The following is a 16,516-nucleotide window of genomic DNA, read 5'->3' on the forward strand; positions in this document are numbered from 1 at the left end:
GGGCAGGTCTGTGCCGGAGCTGCCGGGGTCCACACAGTGGAGGTTTCCCAGTGCCGGCTCCGTGCCCTGTGCTTCGGGTAAATCCCCAGCCCTGCAGCCGCCACACGGAGCCAGGGCAGGCCGGGGCGGCAGGGGCTGCTGACCTCCTGGGCACCATGGGGTTCTGCATCCTGGCCGGTTTGGCCACCGGCTCTGGGAGCACCATGCCAAGCTCCAGCTCGTCCCCTGCACTGGGCAGCCGTGCTGGCAGCACCGCTGGCCAGGGACGTGCATTGCAAACTGGCTGGGGTGGCTTTCCCAGTGGAGGAACAGGGCCAGGCTGGGGGTGCTTTGTTTCTGCACTGAGGTCTGCGCGCAATGAGCCTGGGTCAGCTGGCAGCCCAGGAGCTGTGTGCCTGCAGTGGCAGTGGCTGGGTCCGGGACATGGTGTCCCCATGATCCCAAGGCACCGGGTGCAGCTACGGGAGACACAGGGCATGCGGGTGCTGTAACATAACGTACCGCACGTGGTGCCAAGGTTTCATCCAGAAAGTTCCCAGCCTGCTGGAAGGTCTGGGGCTGGGCAGTGAGCTGCATTTCTGCCAGCACGGGAGCGCGTCCGGTCTCACCTGCGTCAGCACACGGGCAGAGTCCAGGCAGCGCTTGCAAACACGTGGGCACACAGCAGCAGGCAGGGAGCTGGCCAGCTGTGACCTTCCCCTCGTAGGGAGCATCCCGCCTGCTCCCCCCAAGCCCCAGGAGGTGCCTCTGGGGCACAGCCCCTGCTGTCACCCCAGGGCATCCAGGGACCACTGCAGCCTCGCACTGAGCCATGCCCCCGAGCTGCCCACTCCTGCCCAATGTCCCTTCCCTGCGCTGCAGCAAGCTGAGCTGGCTCCTGGGGGGACGCACCGCTGCTGTTAGGGCTTCTCGAGCCCATCGCAGTGTGGCCCTGGGCAGACCCAGCTCCCACGGCAAGGGGTCAGAGGGGACGGATGCCCACCATGCCCCCAGGGACACGTTGGCCAGCGCTTGGCATCTACAGCCACGTGCCAAGGCCAGGCTGTGGGGCTGGAGCTGAACCACCCTCACCAAGCCCCTCAGCCTGGCACAGTGGGGATGGGCTCCGGAGGCTGCGGGATCCCGCAGCCTGGGGCTGTGCATGCAACCGGTGGCGCAGGAGCAAGGGTCCCTGCGCTGGCAGGGGCTGAGCGCGCCGGGCAGCAGCCAAGGCCAGAACCGATTAATGCGGCTCGGTACAGACGTTACAGATTAACTCCCTTGTTTGTCCCATATTCCCCGGCAGGAGCCTCCTGCCAGCACCCGGGGTCCAAGAGCACAACCAGTGCACGCTCGCACAGCTGTGCCGGGTGCTGTACGGGCCCCACGGCCCTTGGACCTCCGCAAGCACTGCAGAGCGCAGCCAGGACTGTCCCTTACGGGGCACCAGTGCCCACAGTGTCAGCAGTGCTGGGGCTCTGGCCACCAGCCACAGGAGCCGCAGCAGCACCCATGAGCTACGCAACAGTTTGGTCAGAAAAAGCATCCGAGTGCCTGTTTATTGGGGAAGGGTGGACACAAGGCAGCTCAGCCCGGGGAGTGCCCATCCCGCAGTCCTGCAGTGTGCTCCTCCTGTGGGCTCCTGATGCAGCCCAGTGCACCGTCCCTGTCCCTGCCCCCAGAGCTTGGCACTGCCGCAGCAGCCAGAGCTCAGTGTCGCCTGGGCCCCAGCAGCCCTGGAGCTGCAGTGGCCGTGGGGCCAGGGTGAACGTTTTGGGCATCCTGGAGCTGCTGGTCTCCCGTGGCCCAACACCCCCGGGCTGCGGCCAGGCCACAGCGGCTGCCAGGCCACCTGCTCCCACCACCCTGGGCAAAATCTCGGCATGGACCATGGCTCCAAGGGGAGCTGCGGCTTTGTGCAGTGCCCAGCCCTGGTCGGCACCATCGCCCTGCGTGCACCGACCTACCTTGGGGAGGGGGCAGGAGCTCCGGTCCCAGAAGATGAGAGCAGCCATGGGCACCCCACAGCCCTTTGGGTGGCCTCCTGGATGGAGTCTCCAAAAATCACTCCTAGGGACTGTTTTTCAGAGGCTTTGTGTCCGCCTTCGGCAGCATTGCAGTGCCGAAACGAGAGCTGATCTCCTCTGAAAACCTGACCCTGAGCACGCGACATCCCAGGGATGGGGAGGGCAGGTCCTGGTGCAGTGGCAGAGCCAGCCTGCACCCACTGCTGCCACCGGAGCCCCTCCAAGGACGCACCTGACAGCCGGACACGGACCACCCACACCAGTGAGGACAGGGGCAGCAGCGGCCCCAGCCCTGTCAGAGCCCGCCGGGCAGCGGGGCCAGGCTGAGGTTGAGGAAGCCCCCATAGTGGAAGGGGGGCAGGTGGGGGGCACAGGCGACGGCAGGGGGCAGGCAGGCGAGGGGGTTGGCTCCGCATGCTCCGGCGTCCTGCTCGCTGCTGAAGTAGACACTGTCGGGCGAGTCCACTGAGGGATCCTCGTCGAAATAGTTGTAGGGCCTCAGGAAAAAGCCAATGCCGTTCCCCACGGTCACTGTGTTGGGGACGTCTTCGGCGTGGGGGACATGCAGGAACCCCACAGAGATCCAGGCGACCAGGTCCTGGGCAGGAGGGGAGCCGGGCACCCTGTCAGGCTGAGCGGGACCCTTCCAGCCTGGCAGCCGCCCAGTTTGGCTGTGGGATGGGTCAAGCCTCTGGCCAGGGCAGGAGCCGGGGTGGCACCCGCGGTGCTCGGCTCCCCTCCACCCAGGGGACCCCAGCTCACCTCATTGGTGATGGTCTCGTTGTTGATGAAGTCGGCAAAGACAATGGTGGGTGTCCAGGGGTCATTCTGGTTGTAGATGCTGGTGCTGGTGGGCTCCTCCTCCTTCCGTCGTGTGACAGCCAGCTGGTACCTGCCAGCACAGGGAGCAGAGTGGCTCGTCAGTGCCGGCGCAGGGCAGGGCGACTGCTACATCACCGCCTGGGGATGCACCGGCAAACTGTGGCTGGATGCGTCCTTGGCACGTGCCTGGGGACACAGTCTGTCCTGGGTCAGGGAGGGAAAGGGCTGGCACAGACTAGCGACAGACAGCAGCCCCAGCACCTTTGGGCTCGCGGGGGATTGCTCGCTGCCCGCGGCTGCTCCAGCACGGCCGGGAAAAACAAACACGTCTAGGCGCAGATGCTGCTGCTCGCTGCCTGACACACTCACTTCAGCCACAGCCACTTTTAACTTCTACAACCTCCCCCAGAATGTGAGCCCTTAAATTTCACCCTGGCAGTGAGCCAGTTCTGTGTTCATCCCAAGCATTTTCCAAAAGACGTTCTGTCCTTACATAAAGATATCAAGGCTTTACACTGGGGATACCAGAGCTTCCCTTGGGAGTTCGTCCTACAGCCTGGTTGCTCTCACAGGGAAACACACATGTGATTACTCTAAATTAATCTTATCTCGGGTCAGATTCCTGCCTGTGAACTACTATGAAGGGATGTCATTGAGCAACTTTCCAAGGGATTTTCAGAGCCAAAAAAATATGCATGTTCGCTGTTTAACCCTTCCCTGCAGCCTGGCACAAGCTTGCTGGGTGGCAGCAGTCCCCCTCCGCTGGGAGGCAGGAGCAGCTGGGGACACGGTGGCAGGGTGGGAGGAGAGGGGTTGGGGACCATGCGCGCCCCAGCCCTGGCACCCACCTGCCCCAGCTGATGGATCTCTCCATGGGGCTGCTGGTGGGCAGGTGCTCCCCGGCAAAGCTGGTGATCTGGATCCGGTAGCTGCGTGGATGTCCCCACTTGTTGGACTTGGGGCTAGCAAAGGAGATGTAGCGGGGCATGGGGGCATTAAGCGGGAACGCCGCCTCGTCCTCCCTCTCCAGCCTCTCCCTGCGGAGGTATGGCCGCTCAATGGTGTTCTGCATGCTCCAGGGATCTTTCACGAGCTCATACCCCATGTCTTGGGTCTCCAGAGAGTTCAGCTGCCCTGTGAAGCAGAAGGGAAAACCCTCTCAAGCTCCATGCCCTGCACAGAGCTGCAGCCCACAGTGAACCGCAGCCATGCACAAAGGCGCCCAAGACCTACCGTCGACATCCAGGTCCACCTTGTAGTGGATGTGGTGGAGGTGCATAGTCCCCAGTGTGTGGGGCCCAACCCTGTTGCCATAGTCGGTGCCTCGGCCGTGGAGGAAGGAGGAACTGATGTAGCCAGTGGCGTGCACCTGGACCTCCACGGCCCCGCTGCTGTGGAACATGAAGTCCCAGATGTAGTCGTAGTTGATGAGAGTGGAAATGGCACGGATGACTAGTGTGTTTTTCCGCAGCCCACCGTAGTACAAGGACTGTGAGTCGGAGAAGTGGCGCCGCAGAGGGAGGGCAGCGTCATGCTCAAAAATGCAGAGCGAGTTTTGGTTGGTTTTGGGGGTCTCTGACTCTGCCAGATAGTGCCGGTCCACGTAGGTCGCCATGTAGGGGCAGTCAAGGCCCCGGACAAGCTCGTAGGCAAACCTGCCGATGCCGAAGCTCCCATCAAGGTAGCGGGTTGACATGCCCCCAGGGCAGTTGGAGCTGTACAGGGCTAAGGCTTCCTGGAGACTCAGCTCGTAGACAATCCTCTCCCCACGGTACCTGATGTCAAAGAGGCGCGGGCCGGAGTTGGGGTTCATGCCGAAGGTGATGCTCCAGCCCTGGAACGTGACGCGGTTTTCCCTGATGCTGTAGCGGGGACCCTGGGGCTCGTACTGCAGCGGACCCGGAGAACCGGGTGGGTGCCTGGGTCTCATCGAGCCCAGCACTGCTTTGGCCTGGGGCTTCTTGATCCTGACAACCTCCAGCAAGTTGGCCACAAATGCATCCTCCAGATCCCCCATGCTGGCAAAGTACCGGCCGTTGTAGAAGACTTGGTGCAGCCGCCAGCAGGAGACGTGGAGATCCCCATGCTCCACCAGCACCTCCAGCCCCACCGGTGAGAGGTAGTAGCCGGTGCCAGGCACGCTGTGGAAAAGGACAAACCAGGTCACGCGGTCGCCAGACTTGAAGCCCCGCGGGGCCGTCGTGAGGATAGCCAGGTCAGTCCCGTCGGACTCACAGCACGCATCGAGGAAGCGCGGTGCCTTTCTCAGCTCCTGCTGAATGAGGGCATTGATATCCACATACTCGTTGCCGGTAACAGGTCTGCGGTGGTACGGCACCTTCCCCCCGTACTTCTGCACTGTGATGTCCCGGTGATACGCTGGCGTCGGCAGCGGACCCACCACGTACTCGGTGACGTTGGGGTCTGGCTGGTTCCCAAAGTACAGCACAGCCAGCGCCTCCCGGGGGGGGCGAGCCCCACCACCATCCAGGAACCGCAGCACCTCTGCCTTGGCGGGGACCTGCACGTCGACAGAGGCGATGCAGTTGTCGGAGGGTTTTGCATGCGAGGCATCGACCAGCTGCACCCCAAGGTTTTCCTGCAGGTACCGCACCACTTGCACCATCTCTTCGGGTGTCAGATCGGCAAAGACCAGGCTCTGGCCGTCATCGGTGTCCTCCTGCTCCGGGGGCTGGTGCTGGCAGGTGCTGGGGGCCCTTCCTCTGGTCAGCAACACACAGACTAAAGCAAATATCGTGGCTAAAGCCAGAACGAGGAGGATGAGCACAGTTTTCATGTTCGTGTCTGCTGAGGCACTGAGAGTTCCTGCAGTCCGGCAGGGTGTGTTTCCAGCTGCAGAATCCTCCCAGTGACTCTCCAACAGAAGGGGCTGGGTTTGGTTGGGTTTGTTTTTCTCTTGTTTTCTCAACGGGGAACAGCCCGGGAGAGCTCGCAGGGAGATGTTCTCAGATGTGCCTGGGATTTGCTGGGAACCATAAAAGGCAACTTTGCTCTGCTTCCCCCAGAGGGTCATAATTTTAAGTAAACTTAATGCTTCTGCATCTGTCCTTCCCCTCTTGTCCTACATGCTACGCTGCAGACCTTGGAAAGGACAGATCCAGTCACTTGGGGGAAATAAATGCATCTCCCTGCATCTCCTTCTCTTAACCCTGCAGATGCAAAAAGCCAGGCAGGCAGCAGAGACAGCGAGGATGACGCTCCTCTGTGCAGAGCACTGCTGAGCACGGCACCGTGGCCCCATCCTGCCATGGCCCTGCCATCACCAGCAATGCCTCTACAGCCTGTGCAGAGACATGGCAGCATCACACGCTGCTGCCGACAACCCCACACGTGGGAAGGCACCGGTGCTGCAGCTGGGAGGGAGAGAGAGGACAGCTGCTTGTCACCCCCCCAGAGGTGGCTTCTGATCCTGGGCTATATCCTGGGATAGACAGGGCTGCGAGGAGGGGGACGAGGGCTCCAGGGCCCACCGAGCATCCTGGCAAATGGGCAGTGGTGCTGGCTGTGCTGCACCATCAGCAGCCTCGCAGCTCCTGCGCCCTGCTTTGAGCCTGGAGGAGGGCTCTCATGAACCTGGCCAGCATTGGGCTGCGATGGGCTGAGCTGGCCCACGTGCTGCCTGTGGGGCTGAGGTTCACCTAGTTGGTGCAGAGGCACCCGTGGTGACAGTGCTGGCACAGGGACAGCAAGACACCTCCCTGCAATAGTCCCCTCCATTCCCTTCACCTGCACCCGGCAGCGAGTGCCTGAGAGCTGCAGCCTGAGCGGGTCCTGGCTCTGCCCCCAGCCTCACCCCCAGCACCCACAGAGCTCGGTGCCAGCGCCCGCCTCGGCCCTCCCCCCAGAGCCCGGGGACTCCCCAGCCCGTCCTTCCTGCCCTCTGGCTGGACCATCCCCATGCCCGGACGGGCACCCAGAGCCTTGCTGCTGGGCCAGTTTGTGGATGCAGGAAACACAGCGAAGACCCAGCATCATCCTCCCAGCAGACGCTGCTTTAAGTCATAAGAACGAGACACTTGAGAGAGCACTGCACCAGAATCATTTTCATTTTTTTAACCTGAGATAGGCACTACACAACGCTTGCTTCTACGGCAGAGGAACAGGATTTTCTCCCGACTTTCCTCCTGCAACAGACTCAAAGTCAGCAATTAACAGAGATAACGTAGACTCCTGTCTGGCATCATGCCAGGAAGATTATGCTTCCCTTTTAAAGAGCACTATTTTAAAAGCAATGATAAAAAGTGAAGCCATTGCACAACTGGAAATTGAGACAACTTCACTAAAAAACTGAAAATCTGAGACAGAACAGTCAACCTGGTGTCTCTGACTGTGTCTCCTAACACCATCCTGTAGCATCAAAGCCTGCTTATATTTTGGAAACCATCATAGGTGAACGGGGGGAAGTTTGGCAAACAAGAGGCAGTTTTGGGCAGGCATGCAATAGGGTTGATTTCACATGCCGTGAAGTCCTGCTCACTGGTGAAAAACACGCCATCGTGCGAGTATATGGAGGGGTCCAGGTCATAGTAGTTGTAGGGTCTCAGGAGAAAGCCGACCGAGTTTCCCACCGTCACAGTGTTGGGAATATCCTCAGAGTGCGGGATGTGAAGGAAACCAGTGGTTATCCAGGCAACCAGGTCCTAGGCAGGGAGGAGCCACAAGACCACGGTTATTTCAGAAGCCTGGAGTGGGAGCAACCAAAATCTGCGCAGGGGCCATGGAAAGTTACAGGAGAGCAAGAGGGGACCTCCACAGGCACCAGCTCAGCTGCATTCCCACGTGCTGAGCTCCCCCCTCCTGGGAAAGATCCCCTCCCTTCTCCAAAGACCTGCCCGCAGCCACGGTCGCAAACATCCACCCAGCAGAAGGGCCCTTGCCCTGACCCCTGTGGCCAAGTCCCGGCCTCGCAGAGATTTTCCTGACATTTTGCCAGCATTTCTCCATAGGGAGAAATGAGCTCCTGCTCTGCACTCTGATCTAACGCGGTCTGACCAAAGCACCAAGCAGATACACAGAAAAGGGGATGCTCAAACTCGCTTTCCTCATTCCCCGGGGCTGCTGCTCTCCCAGCTGAGCCTGCTGTCCTGCAGGCAATGCTGGGGTTGCTTGGCCCCTGGGGCAGCTCTCCAGCCCAGGGTACCCCCGCCCACCTCATTGGTGATGGTCTCGTTGTTGATGAAGTTGGCGAAGGCGACGGTGGGCGTCCAGGGGTCGTTCTGGTTGTAGATGCTGGTGCTGGTGGGCTCCTCCTCCTTCCGCCTGGTGACAGCCAGCTGGTACCTGAGGACAAGAACAGAGATGGGAAGCAGCGCTCTGGGGCAGGGCAGAGCTAAAAGCCAGATCCCCAGAGAGTCTGCAGAGCACAAGCCTGCTCCTACGGAGTAACTCCTTGGGGTTCCTCCTCCCCGTAGGAGAGCGTCTGCCCTGTGCCTCCCCATCAAGGAACATCCATGCGATGCCTCCCCAGCCAGTGGGGCTGGGGGCATCTCTGAGAACCTGCTGTCCCAGTCAGAGAAGCCTGACCTTGCCCAGCTGATGGCCCTCTCCATGGAGCTGGCTTCGGGGACGTGGTCCCCAGCAAAACTGGTGATCTGGATCCTGTAACCGCGCTGGTGGCCCCACTTGTTTTTGCTGTTGGCCGCGAAGTAGATGTATCTGGGCATCTTCGACTGGAGCCGGAAGGCAGCCTGGTCCTCTGTGTCTAGGACTTTCTTGGTGAGTCGTGGCCGCTCTATCTGCTGCTCTGGGCTCCAGGGAGCCCTCACCATCTCAAATGCCATGTCATGGGCCACCAGGGAGTTTTTCACCCCTGCAAAGCAAAAGCAAAGTCACTGAGGAGCGTCCCCACAGTCCCCTGTGCCCCACGGACATCACTGCAGCCAAAGCTTGCTCTCCTCATCCTCCCTTCCTGCACCCCGGGTTCCGAGCACCGGCTCCTGCCTGTGAGAGCAGCTACCGCTCCACAGCTCCACGGCAGCATGACTATACATCACGTACATTTATCTATGGCTGTGTGACTGTACATTCGTCTGACCCAGGCAACACCACACCGTGGCAGACACCACCATCCATGGGGAGACTCCCCCTCTGTGAGGGACAAGAGGGGAGCCTTGACCCAGTGCAGAAGAACAGGTTCCCAGTGCAAGCACAGTCTAATTAACTCAAGCGCCTGATGGCCCAGGCACTGTGTTTGTACTCATCAGCATGCATCCTGCGAGCTGGAAAGCACTAGGAAGAGTCCAGGCTGTGAGACATTTGCACATCACAAAACTGGAGCAGCGCTGTGCAGTTCAGGTCTTTCCACAAAGAAGAGTCATGAGCCAGAGGCTCAGAGCAACAGGAGGGGCACAAGAGCAAATAAATCTGGGGACAAGACAGCAAAGAGCTGGCTGAGAGCGCTCGAGGGCCAGCGCCAGCACGGCTCTGGCAGAGGGGCCGGTGCTCAGCATCCGCTGCCTGTCCCGGCTGGAGCGCATGGTGTAACGCCCTCCCGTGCTCCACTCCCCTCGGCCCCACGTGAGTTTCCAGCCTGCATAAAGGCCATTTCAGAGCTGAACCTCTGGCCATCCTGGAAGGTTTGAGCAGTGCCTTGGGCCTGAGCCCCAGGGCTGCCATCGAGGTCAGCACCAGAGCCAGAGACCCATAGAAGAGGATCCACGCCCAGCAATCACCACCGTGCTCGTTTTCTTCCCTTTTCTGATGTAAACAAAACTTCTAACCCCACACTTCCCCTTCCAGTGATAGCAGTGACACTCTGATTTCATCTGCCTTTTCACTGTTCTTGCAGTTTTGCAATCCTCCATTTTTACCTAAGTACTCAAAACTCATCCTAAAACCACATGGAACAGTCTTTAAATTTGCGTTTCCCAATTAAAAGGAAATTGGGAAATTTTTAATAGATGTCAGGAGCACACAGCAAATGCAATTTCAGCAGGAGTGTGAGGACAGATTTGTGGCATAAATGGTAGGGGAAGACCTAGAAAACTGCAGCCGATGCTCCCGTTGCTGCTGTGAGCAAAGGATCCCTTGTACCCCTGGCAAAACACAGCACAGCCGTAAGCTCAGAGCTGGCCGCCAGCCCAGCATCTGCCTGCTGTGCCCGCAGCCCTACAGAGAGGGCAGCTGCCGGTCCCACTCGCACACGAGCAGCGGGAACAGCTCAACAAAGCTGTAGGAAGTAGGAATGTGAGCTGGAAACCACATCCCAACAAACCAGCTTGATCAACTCCGACTATCATTTGGGGCTCAGGACAGGGGCAGGGTGCGGAGGGAAAAATCCCAACTTCTGCAGAGCCTCGGAGCCATCGAGGCCAATGGGGCAGAGTTGGGGCTGGGTCTGTTTGCCCAGGCAGGAGGGGAAGGACCCCTTCCCATTAGGGGCACGGGCTGGGCACATGGTGGTGCTGGCGTTACCCAGCCCAGGAAGCCACAGCTCTGCACGACACTTACGGGTAACTGCATGGGACAGAGGGGGAACCTCTCCCTGTAGGACAACAGCTTTTCACTGCTCTAAAAACAGAAGGGAGGCAGCTCTGTGTCAGCACACCATCCTACCCCACATACAGAAAGAAAAATCTGTAGAAGGATCCAAAAAATGTCAATTTGGGGGAGTCTAAAAGTACTCAGGGAGGGCACAAAGGAGAAACAAGACCCAGACCTACCTCCCACATCCAAGTCCACTTTATAGTTGATGGAATGGGTGCGTATTGTACCCAGCGTGTGCTCCCAAACCCTATTGCCGTATCTCAGACCATCCCCGTGGAGAAAGGATGAGCTCGCGTACCCCGTGGCCTGGACCTTGCCTTCGATGGCCCCGTTCTGGTAGAAGATGAAGTCCCACACATAGTCATGGTTGCCCATGGTTGCAATGGACCGAACCACCAGAGCAGAGTTGACCAGCCCCCCGTAGTAGAGCGACTGCAAGTTGGAGTAGTGGCGCCTCAGAGGGGAGCCCAGGTTCTGCTCAAAAATGCAGAGGGAAGCCTTTCTCTTACTGGGGCTTAGGGTCTCAAACAGAGAGTGTGTGTCGACATAGGTGGCCGAGTACGGGCAGTCAACCCCTCGCACCAAGGGGGAGGTGTAGCGCCCAATGCCAAAGCTCCCATCCATGTACCTCGTTGACATCCCTCCAGGGCAGTTGGAGCCGTACACTGACAACGCCTCTTGAATGCCGATTTCATAGGCAACCCTCTCCCCCTTGTGTCGGATGTCAAACAGGCGCAGGCCGGTGTTCACGCTCATCCCAAAGGCAAAGCTCCAGGCCTGGAAGAGGACGTGGTTGTTCCTGATGCTGTAACGGGGACCCTGGGGCTCGTACTGCAAAGGGAACAGCGCAGCCGAAGGCGCTCGGGGCTTCATGGACGAGAAGTCCCCATCCCGCGGCGCTTTCTTCACCTTCTCCACGCTGATGCGACCCTGCACGTAGGCGCTCTCCAGCTGAACCATGTCCCTGTAGTACTGCCCGTTGTAGAAGACCCTGTTCACCGCCCACCGGGAGATGTCCAGGCTGCTGTGGTCCACCAGCACCTCCAGCCCCACCGGGTGCACAAAGAACCCACTCACGTTCTGAAACACGATGAACCAGGACTTACGGTCCCCGGACTGAAACCCGTGAGGGGCTGTGGTCTGAAATGCCACGTTGGTGCCGTCATACTCAAACACTTCTTTCAGGAAGGTTGGGGCTGCAGCAAATGCCACCGTCTCTAAGAATGCTCCCACCTGCTCGTACTCACTGCCCAGCATCGGTCTGCGGTGGTACGGTACCTTCCCCCCGTACTTCTGCACTGTGATGTCCCGGTGATACGCTGGCGTTGGCAGCGGACCCACCACGTACTCGGTGACGTTGGGGTCTGGCTGGTTCCCAAAGTACAGCACAGCCAGCGCCTCCCGGGGGGGGCGAGCCCCACCACCATCCAGGAACCGCAGCACCTCTGCCTTGGCGGGGACCTGCACGTCGACAGAGGCGATGCAGTTGTCAGAGGGTTTTGCACGCGAGGCATCGACCAGCTGCACCCCAAGGTTTCCCTGCAGGTACCGCACCACTTGCACCATCTCTTCGGGTGTCAGATCGGCAAAGACCAGGCTCTGGCTTGTGGATCCCATCTTCTCCACGATGCGGGGCTGGGATTCACAGCTGGGTGATCGCCTCCCCCTGCTCAGCAGCATGCAGGAGAGAATGAAGATTATCACCGCAGCCCCAACCAGGAGAACGTAGGGAAGTTTGGGGTTCATCTCTCCAAGTGCAGAGACAGTGCACGGGGTTCGGCTGCAGCATCTAGAGTATGTCCCTCACCTGCAGACCAGGCTCTTAATTCATTTGCCGACTGTGGGTGTAAACGCGTCGCTTGCGAGGTGGGGAGGGAGCCTGGAGCTCGCATGGGACTCCGAGAGATCACAGGTCCCAGCCAGTTCAGCCTGTTTCCTCCCCACCCCAGACACACCAAGGAAGCCAGCTGGGGAGCTGGTGCCTGACTCACTCCTCAAGCTACTGATGGGTTTCTCCGCTGCAGGGTGACACCATGAAGAGTCCCGGCCTCGGTCTGCCCAAGGGCCTTTGCTTCTCCCAGCGTCTCCCAGGACACCCCGTCCCGTCTCATGTGGGAGCCCAGCGATGCCGCAGGGGCAGGCTCAGCCAGCCCCGTTCCTTCTGCACCCCGGTGCCTCGGGACCAGCCCCACTCCCCTGAAGGGCTGGTCTAGGCTGGTGCTCCAGGAAAGCCCAAGACCCGCCGGCTCCCCAGCACCTCCATATGCCTGTTCTCCCTGTCACCATTCTCTGCCACCTCCAAGTCCCTCCCAACCCTGAGGGAAGGAACCTGGCAGCTCCAGCCTGGCTCCAGCTGTGGCGGACTGGCTGAGATGAGAGGAAGCTCCCTTGCAAGAACAGGCAGCACTCGCCGAACCCCTGGCAGCAAATGCAAGCGACAGGCAGCACCTGAGGCGGCTGCACCAGGAAGAGCAGAGGCTGCAGGATGGCTAACAGGACACGTCTGTCCCCATCCAGCCATCCCAACCCCACTCCAGCAGACAGGATCCTTGGACAAGAGCTGTCACAGACAGAAATGGTTACTGTCAGGAAACTGTTCAGTACTCCTGACTGCACGATGGACCTTCCCTAGCGAGGAGAGCAGCGAGCAGCCCTTCAGAGGCAGCGAGCAGGGGGCCGGGGTGCTGGGGCCACCCCACCGTGGTGTGAGGCAGTTGCTCCTGCATGGCCACCAGCTTCTGCAAGGCTGGCCCCACTGTGCCCAGCCCCACACAAGGCAGCAGCAATACATCACCGACAGCTGAGAATGGCTTTCCAGAGATCGTGGTCCACTTCACACCCTTCTGGTGGAGACAGTTTGAGGCACAGGCAGGGGCTGAAATCGCTACAGCACTGGATCAATTTACCACTCTTGCGATCACGTCGATTTAGGAACTTATGTTTTCATTCTCACTTCCAGCCAGGGAATAATTGCCCTTTTTCCCTGCAGGTCCCACACCAGCCTCAGATCAGGATCCAAGAAACCTGTGTGGGAGATAACCCATTTTTGCTGTGCTGCAGTTTTACCTTCCCTGCGCTCGGAAGGTGGGGATCCTGCAGGGCGCCTCTCAGGCACGCCGTGCGGCCCCGAGCCCTGCTGCTCGGGACAGGGCTCCCCTCCCTTGCTAAGGGGAACAAGTCTGGGATTTTACACGGCTCTTCTCAAGACCATCTGGCAGCAGCCAGGGCTCAGGGGCTGTAAACAGAGCAGTGAACTGGGGGGCACAGCAGTCATGGAAAAGGACCTTGCCACCACACAGGAACTGTATTTTAGCATGTTTTCGAGCCTTGCTTACAGGAAGGAAACCAGTATCAGCCCTGTTTTCAACCGTAATGACAGCAGCAGAACTTTCAAGGCCACACAAACCACTGCATCGCAGGCAGGTACAAGAGAGGACACATGCTGGCACTGAACGCTTGCACTGGAGTCAGCTGCAGCTTGACGTACATAGTTCTCCGATTACTCCCCGCAATCCAGGAGACAGCACGGGTTACTGGAGCTGCATTTCTCCTCGGGCTGGTACAGAGGCAGTCCACTTCCTACCAGCGATCTCTTTGGTCCTGTGCAGTTGTAAAACATTTTTTTTCCCCCCTACCTTTTACAAGAGCAGGTTTCAATAACAGACACCTAATGCTGCCAATCTGTGCCCCCAGCACCACCACTGCCCTTGCACCTTCCCAGACTGCAGTTACTGGAATGGCCTTTAAGGGGAAGCAAAGCTGTCCTCTCAGGCCGAGCATCCTTGCGCCTTCCAGGGCGGATGCCAGCACTTCACTGCTCAGCCCACCAGACGGTGCAGAAGGAGCTGCTCCTGGACTCAAATAACCCTCCACAGGGATCCGCCGCCAAAAACCGTGACTCTGTGCAGGAGCAGGGGAATTCACTGGCTCACTACAGCGGCTTTGCAGCCTGAGACTCAGAATCCAACTTACAAGCGTTTCCTCAAAAGAGAAGCGGAGATAGAGCTGCATAAGCTCATCCCTGCGGAGCACCAGTCCAGCTGCCCTGCTTTACGCGGGGCAGTCGAGATACAAAAAGGACTTTCCCCAAGTTACAAGGAGCGCCAGGGCCAGCATCAGGCGCAGGAAGAACAGGCTCACACCTTCAGCCCTGCAGACAGGGCTGTGTCTCCCTGTCTGCCTGGCCATGCCTGTGGCAAAACTCACTGTGCCAGACATGAGGCCTCAAGGAAACACAAACATTTTTCAGCTGCTACCTTTCATGCTTTCCCTGGGCTGAACACAGAGCTCCCAGACCATTCAGACTGCCTTCAACTCCGTGACCTTGACAGACTATTTTATACATAGAAAAATAATTTTGGAATGAAAGAAGAGGTTAGGAGAGTGAAAAAGCAGAGTTCCAAGGTCAGTTATTAGGAATTTCTACAGACGAGGAGGCAATCCCCCCAAAGCTCTGGGGTTTACCAGTATAATGGCAGACATTATAGGAAGACCCAGACCTACCTCCCACATCCAAGTCCACTTTATAGTTGATGGAATGGGTGTGTATCGTACCCAGCGTGTGCTCCCAAACCCTATTGCCGTATCTCAGACCATCCCCGTGGAGAAAGGATGAGCTCGCGTACCCCGTGGCCTGGACCTTGCCTTCGATGGCCCCGTTCTGGTAGAAGATGAAGTCCCACACATAGTCGTAGTTGCCCACGGTCGCAATGGACCGAACCACCAGAGCAGAGTTGACCAGCCCCCCGTAGTAGAGCGACTGCAAGTTGGAGTAGTGGCGCCTCAGAGGGGAGCCCAGGTTCTGCTCAAAAATGCAGAGGGCATTTTTACTAATTCTAGAGACGTGGGAATGAGCAAGGTAGTGCACATCCAGATACGTCGCTAAATAGGGGCAGTCGACCCCTCGCACCAAGGGGGAGGTGTAGCGCCCAATGCCAAAGCTCCCATCCATGTACCTCGTTGACATCCCTCCAGGGCAGTTGGAGCCGTACACTGACAACGCCTCTTGGATGCCGATTTCATAGGCAACCCTCTCCCCCTTGTGTCGGATGTCAAACAGGCGCAGGCCGGTGTTCACGCTCATCCCAAAGGCAAAGCTCCAGGCCTGGAAGAGGATGTGGTTGTTCCTGATGCTGTAACGGGGACCCTGGGGCTCGTACTGCAAAGGGAACAGCGCAGCCGAAGGCGCTCGGGGCTTCATGGACGAGAAGTCCCCATCCCGCGGCGCTTTCTTCACCTTCTCCACGCTGATGCGACCCTGCACGTAGGCGCTCTCCAGCTGAACCATGTCCCTGTAGTACTGCCCGTTGTAGAAGACCCTGTTCACCGCCCACCGGGAGATGTCCAGGCTGCTGTGGTCCACCAGCACCTCCAGCCCCACCGGGTGCACAAAGAACCCACTCACGTTCTGAAACAAAACGAACCAGGTGATCCGATCTCCAGACTGGAATCCACGGGGGGCGGCTGTCAGGGCTGCTAGACTGGCTCCATCATACTCCATTACTTGACGCATGAAAGATGGAGCTGTCGGGAACACTTGGCTTTTTAAAAACCCTGCCATCTGTTTGTATTCAACAGCCAGTGTTGGTCTGCGGTGGTACGGCACCTTCCCCCCGTACTTCTGCACTGTGATGTCCCGGTGATACGCTGGCGTCGGCAGCGGACCCACCACGTACTCGGTGACGTTGGGGTCTGGCTGGTTCCCAAAGTACAGCACAGCCAGCGCCTCCCGGGGGGGGCGAGCCCCACCACCATCCAGGAACCGCAGCACCTCTGCCTTGGCGGGGACCTGCACGTCGACAGAGGCGATGCAGTTGTCGGAGGGTTTTGCACGCGAGGCATCGACCAGCTGCACCCCAAGGTTTCCCTGCAGGTACCGCACCACTTGCACCATCTCTTCGGGTGTCAGATCGGCAAAGACCAGGCTCTGGCCGTCATCGGTGTCCTCCTGCTCCGGGGGCTGGTGCTGGCAGGTGCTGGGGGCCCTTCCTCTGGTCAGCAACACACAGACTAAAGCAAATATCGTGGCTAAAGCCAGAACGAGGAGGAGCAGCACGGTTTTCATGTGCATGCTGCTGCTGGTCCTGAGGCATTCACAGCAGCTTTCAGAGCAGGGTTTCTAGCTGCTGCCTCTGTCAGTTTACACTGCACTGGATGGATTAGCACGGAAAGTACAAAAGACT

At 59.0% G+C, this 16,516-nt stretch overlaps 2 protein-coding genes and 1 pseudogene across 2 annotated transcripts; all 3 read right to left on the minus strand.

Annotated features, from left to right (window-relative positions):
• Positions 1-1,507: 1,507 nt before the first annotated feature.
• AOC3 (amine oxidase copper containing 3) lies at positions 1,508-5,825 on the minus strand. Its single transcript, XM_076356881.1, is given in 6 exon segments — positions 1,508-2,604; positions 2,769-2,898; positions 3,677-3,962; positions 4,062-5,746; positions 5,748-5,780; positions 5,782-5,825. Coding segments are annotated over 6 exon segments (2,481 nt in total). The 3' UTR covers positions 1,508-2,301.
• A 1,058-nt stretch (positions 5,826-6,883) lies between these two features.
• Positions 6,884-12,445, minus strand: LOC143169325 (amine oxidase [copper-containing] 2-like). The gene is given in 5 exon segments (XM_076356640.1): positions 6,884-7,489; positions 8,000-8,129; positions 8,373-8,658; positions 10,511-12,139; positions 12,142-12,445. Coding segments are annotated over 5 exon segments (2,634 nt in total). The 3' UTR covers positions 6,884-7,204.
• A 2,294-nt stretch (positions 12,446-14,739) lies between these two features.
• Positions 14,740-16,404, minus strand: LOC143169192 (amine oxidase [copper-containing] 3 pseudogene; annotated as a pseudogene).
• Positions 16,405-16,516: the final 112 nt, after the last annotated feature.

This window comes from Aptenodytes patagonicus, chromosome 20, assembly GCF_965638725.1.
Source record: "Aptenodytes patagonicus chromosome 20, bAptPat1.pri.cur, whole genome shotgun sequence".
NCBI classification, from domain to species: domain Eukaryota; kingdom Metazoa; phylum Chordata; class Aves; order Sphenisciformes; family Spheniscidae; genus Aptenodytes; species Aptenodytes patagonicus.